At 44.2% G+C, this 4,347-nt stretch overlaps 1 protein-coding gene across 1 annotated transcript in view; it reads right to left on the reverse strand.

The window, feature by feature from the left end:
- DNAJC8 (DnaJ heat shock protein family (Hsp40) member C8) overlaps positions 1–4,347 on the reverse strand; it is a 10,807-nt gene that overhangs the window by 677 nt on the left and 5,783 nt on the right. Inside the window, exons 6-8 of the mRNA XM_017731576.1 lie at positions 3,488–3,579; positions 2,444–2,519; positions 3–351 (exon numbers count right to left, since the gene is read on the reverse strand). Of these exons, the coding sequence (XP_017587065.1) occupies positions 229–351; positions 2,444–2,519; positions 3,488–3,579 (291 nt within the window). The 3' untranslated portion in view covers positions 3–228. The remainder of the gene's footprint in view (positions 1–2; positions 352–2,443; positions 2,520–3,487; positions 3,580–4,347) is intronic.

Genomic DNA, 4,347 nt, shown 5'->3' on the forward strand with positions numbered 1-4,347 from the left:
GGAATGGCGGGGACTCTCCTAAGCCAAGTGTTCTACGTGTAGCGGGGGCCCTGGCTGGGGTCATTCTCTGGCCCTATTTCAAACAGAGTACAAAAAAATACTTCGACTGGTAATTAATTGTACTGGAAACAAGCAGTCTACTGAAAAGCAAATCTTACTCTAGGTGCCAATGAGTCCTTAAAAGCAGAGAAGGGACTGAGGAGCTGCACTTGGGCAGTGCTTCCAGGATCATTCACGCTGCTCCATTTTTACTTTGGGAGGTCTCAGGAAGGTCCTGTTTTTCTTTTCTTTCTTCCCCTTTGTATTTGCCTGAAAATTTCTCCAGCTGTCTACACGACCATCCCGACTTTCCTGGGAACAACAGGGAAGAATTGGAGAGTTAAAATACAAGAGCCAGAGCACAGGTAGTACATACCAGTTTCAGATCAGTAGCAATTTCCTCTTATCCAGCATGCAGCCCCTGACAGCCAGGACACAAAGACACTGGGAAGAGCCAGAGCAACACAGTGCATTAGAACTATAAGTAAGCTTACACGCACCAGTATAAGCACTCTGCTGGATTCTTGCTTCAGAAACCAGCAGACTGGGTTGGACAGTCCTTACGCTGTACTGAAGCCTCAGAGGAAACAAGAAACCTCTCAAATGGCTGTTCCTAATCCGTCAGCCCAGAATGTGCCATCTCCTTTCTCTGTCTCACCTCCTCACTCTCCTGGTGCTGTAGCTTGGAAGCAGGGAGAACAGAGAAGGGAAATGTACTGCTGCCTTCTCTCATGCTTCTTGCTCAAAGTCTCATCACATTGACAAAATGAGAAAAAAGGCCACTGGTGCACTTCTCTCCTCTCCCTGTCCTACCTGCTGAGCAGCAGAAGCTTTTCCTGAGGAGAACAAAAAACCAAAACAGAAACCAAACTAAACCAAACAAACAAAACCCACAAAAAACCCCCCTAAATCTCCCCACAAAGCCAACCTATGATCTCTACAGGCTGAACGTTTCACAGCAGGACAAAGTCCAGGGATGGTCCATTTCACAGCATGGGATCCATCCGCTCCAGGCCCATCTCAGCAATACCGGTGCTGCAGATGGGCTCTGGCTGCAGCAGCTGTCTGCTTCCCTTCCCCCTTTCCCATGGCAGGATGGGAGAGGGCCCAGCACTAGCAGGGATCTGGATGCTGGGGCACAGTGCAACCCCAACACCTACACCGGTCTTCTCCAGCTTTGCTGGTGACCATTTCATCTATGTGAAAAGATGGTGTCAAAACAAAATGAATCCTTGGCATGCACAAGATTGAGAGGATTATTTCTGCTATGCAGAGATTCAGCTGTCTAGCAGTGGCTGAGGACACGCGGAGCTACAGTATCAATAGTTCTGCAGCTCCTGTTTGCTCAATCCATATTCGGTTGTGTCACTTGCTCCCATGTCCCCAACTGCTGTGCTGTACTGCACCCCTACAGCAGTGACACCCACCTTCTGTGGCCATCCTGGTGTGAGAACACAGAACCTCTGTCAGCAACAAGGCCAGTGACACACTCAACTTACTTCTCTGGCATTAAATAACAAAACCCATAGCACACTCAATACAGCAACATTAAACAAGTTTTCTAGAATACCCAGCTCTTCTATACTTGTTATATGGCACACAACCACAAACTCTTCCAAGCTGAGTCTCCAGACACATCCTAGCTGTCCGCTTTCCACAGGATGCCAGTCCAGCTCATACACTTCTCTCCCAGATATCCCTTTTTTAACGCTCTCTTGAGCATAGACTGGGCTCTGACTTTGGATTAAATGAACACACTAATTCATCCTTTCATGACATCCTGCACATCTTTACCGACATCTTTCCTGCCCACCACTCCCTGCATGCCTCAAGTCTTCAATTCTGGTGTGTAATGAGGGAAGAGTTATAGGCTAGATCGAGTATTTTGGTGGGCTGTAGGCTGGATCCCTAAAATAGCAGCACGACCACCATGAACTACTTCAGATATGCCTAAACCCTGGCTGCAGGGTGGCAGGGTCACTGAGAAGTGACTGTCCATCATGTCTTTGATATTCAGAGGAGACACAGATCCCATAAGTGTTAGGAAGCAGACTGGAAAATACCACCAACAGTCCACACAAACACTTTCCAGATTAAGGTTTAGTGGTCACCAGTGACCTGGGCTAAGCAGCAATTCAATTTTACAACTAAAGACAAGAATGAACTGCTGACAGAGATGAAAAATAGCATACCTCAATTTACCAGACCTGTTTCTGCACAGGTGATACCAAAGCCATATTGATGGGCTCTTCTCCACCCACATGAACAAAAGCCAGGCTGGTGCAAATCTATTAAATTGTCTTACAGACTTGCATACAAAAGGTCTCTCATCTCTCTAGGGGCATTCCCTGCAACATGGACAAGAACTGCTGAGGCCCATTCTGTAAGTTAAACTGCTGAATACCTCAAAGTTCTTCTGCCATTCTCGTTCTCGTTTGGCTTTCTCTTGTGCTTCGATTTCCTCTTCCCTCTGCCGCTTCCTGGAAGGGAAGCCACAAAGAAGTTATGAACCCACAAGCATCTATTTTAAAAAGCAAGGCAATACTTTCAAAACATCTTGGAAAGCTCTTCTAATTTTTTGGCAGATTACAGAATAAGTAAATACACACACCTAAGATAGCACAGCAAACAGAATTTTGTTTCATATTTGGAAGAGCAGCAAGCAGAGAAGATGGTTTGGCCCCACTGACAGCAAGCACATAATTAGTGAGTCGGCTTCTCTTGCTCAGCAAAACAAGCTGGACTTCTTCATCCAAGAAGCTGGATATCACTCTAGTAGTAAGTCTCTAAAACTCTTGAGGATACACATTCTGAGAAGTTAATAACCCCTTCAGCACGCAAAGCAAAAATTAAATTTTTAACCTCCTACTTTTCACCTGTAATCAAAAGCAATGTCCTACAGCCACTTCCCACCTCACTGACCACCGCAGAACCCTCCGGCAGGAAGTGTATCTGCAGTGAGCACTCAAGCAGCATGTGATCAAAACACCTAAAATAGTTCAGGATCACACATGCCACAGGGTATTTCTGTCACTTAAATAAAATTAAAAATCAATCCTTTGCACACTAATAGCATGTAGAATTGTGTCACCATTTCTCTGCTGTGGCTGGCCTCCGTGTGTACACATAAGAGAATACAAGCGTATCAAATATACTGATGTCTTCAACAGAGGAGCACAAATCTCCTGTGTGCTTTTCTCAAGCATAGGGCTCTACAGCACATGGGCTACTCAGAGAAGTAGCGGAATCCACATTATTGGAAATCAGCATGACAACACCCTTGTTAATCTAATCCAAGGCTCTGCTTTCAGCAGAAGGTCTGACCAGATGATCTCCAAAGGTTCATTCCAATTTAGACTGTTCTAAGACTCTCTGATCCTTTATCTTCTCTGAGGAAGCATGAGGGGGAAGAAGAGCCTGAACTGCACAAGAAGAACATCACTTATACCTTTCATGCATTTCTTTTGCTTCTCTTTCTTTCCTCTTAATTTCCAGTTCAGCAAAGAGCTTCATTGTCTGTTTGTATACAGCTTGTTTGAACTGTAAAACACAAATCCAGTCTTAAAATAATGCATATCAACACAGTTAAAGTCTGTTTTACAGACGAATGTAAGAAGCAAAGAAAGCAAACCATAGGTGCGCCCACATAACCTATATCTTGACCTGACAACAGCAGCAGCACACAGGAAGGTATAAACCACTGCTGATTAAATTCTGGCCCTGGCACCAGGAAACAACTACATATTAATCTCACATTAGTCTCGTTTTAATTTGTATTCATGAAGCTGTGCCTAAAGAGAACTGTTCACTTCAAACCCTCTTGGGTTAAGTCTTGCATTGTTACATGTGACAAAAAAATGGTCACTGTTTTAGAGAGTAACTTTACAGCAGATCATCTTGATGTGTTGTAAAAACCTACCATTGGCTTCCCAGTAGGAAATCAATATGCTTAAACCAATCTTCATTACTAAAGAACAACAAGAATAGGATGGTTATGGGGTTACTGTGGTGATACTGACAGATAAAAATCACTTTCCATGAAAAAAAAGGGTGATGAGACTAATGGAGTCAATGTTTAGCAATCACCTATCATTGTTACAGCCTCTCATATCGCTGGACTTCTCCAGACTAGAACCCAGGTAAGAAGAACTGAGTTATGCCATGCCCTTTCTAATACAAGTGGTTTGTTGCAGAACAGCACATCTGTCCTTCAGTGCTATATGAAAGAAACAGACAAAACAGCTCTCAATAAAAAACATCACAAGCTCATTTTAGCCGTGCTGCAGTGAGTGCTTGCTACACGTGCCT

This window comes from Corvus brachyrhynchos, unplaced genomic scaffold (assembly GCF_000691975.1).
Source record: "Corvus brachyrhynchos isolate BGI_N302 unplaced genomic scaffold, ASM69197v1 scaffold454, whole genome shotgun sequence".
NCBI lineage: Eukaryota > Metazoa > Chordata > Aves > Passeriformes > Corvidae > Corvus > Corvus brachyrhynchos.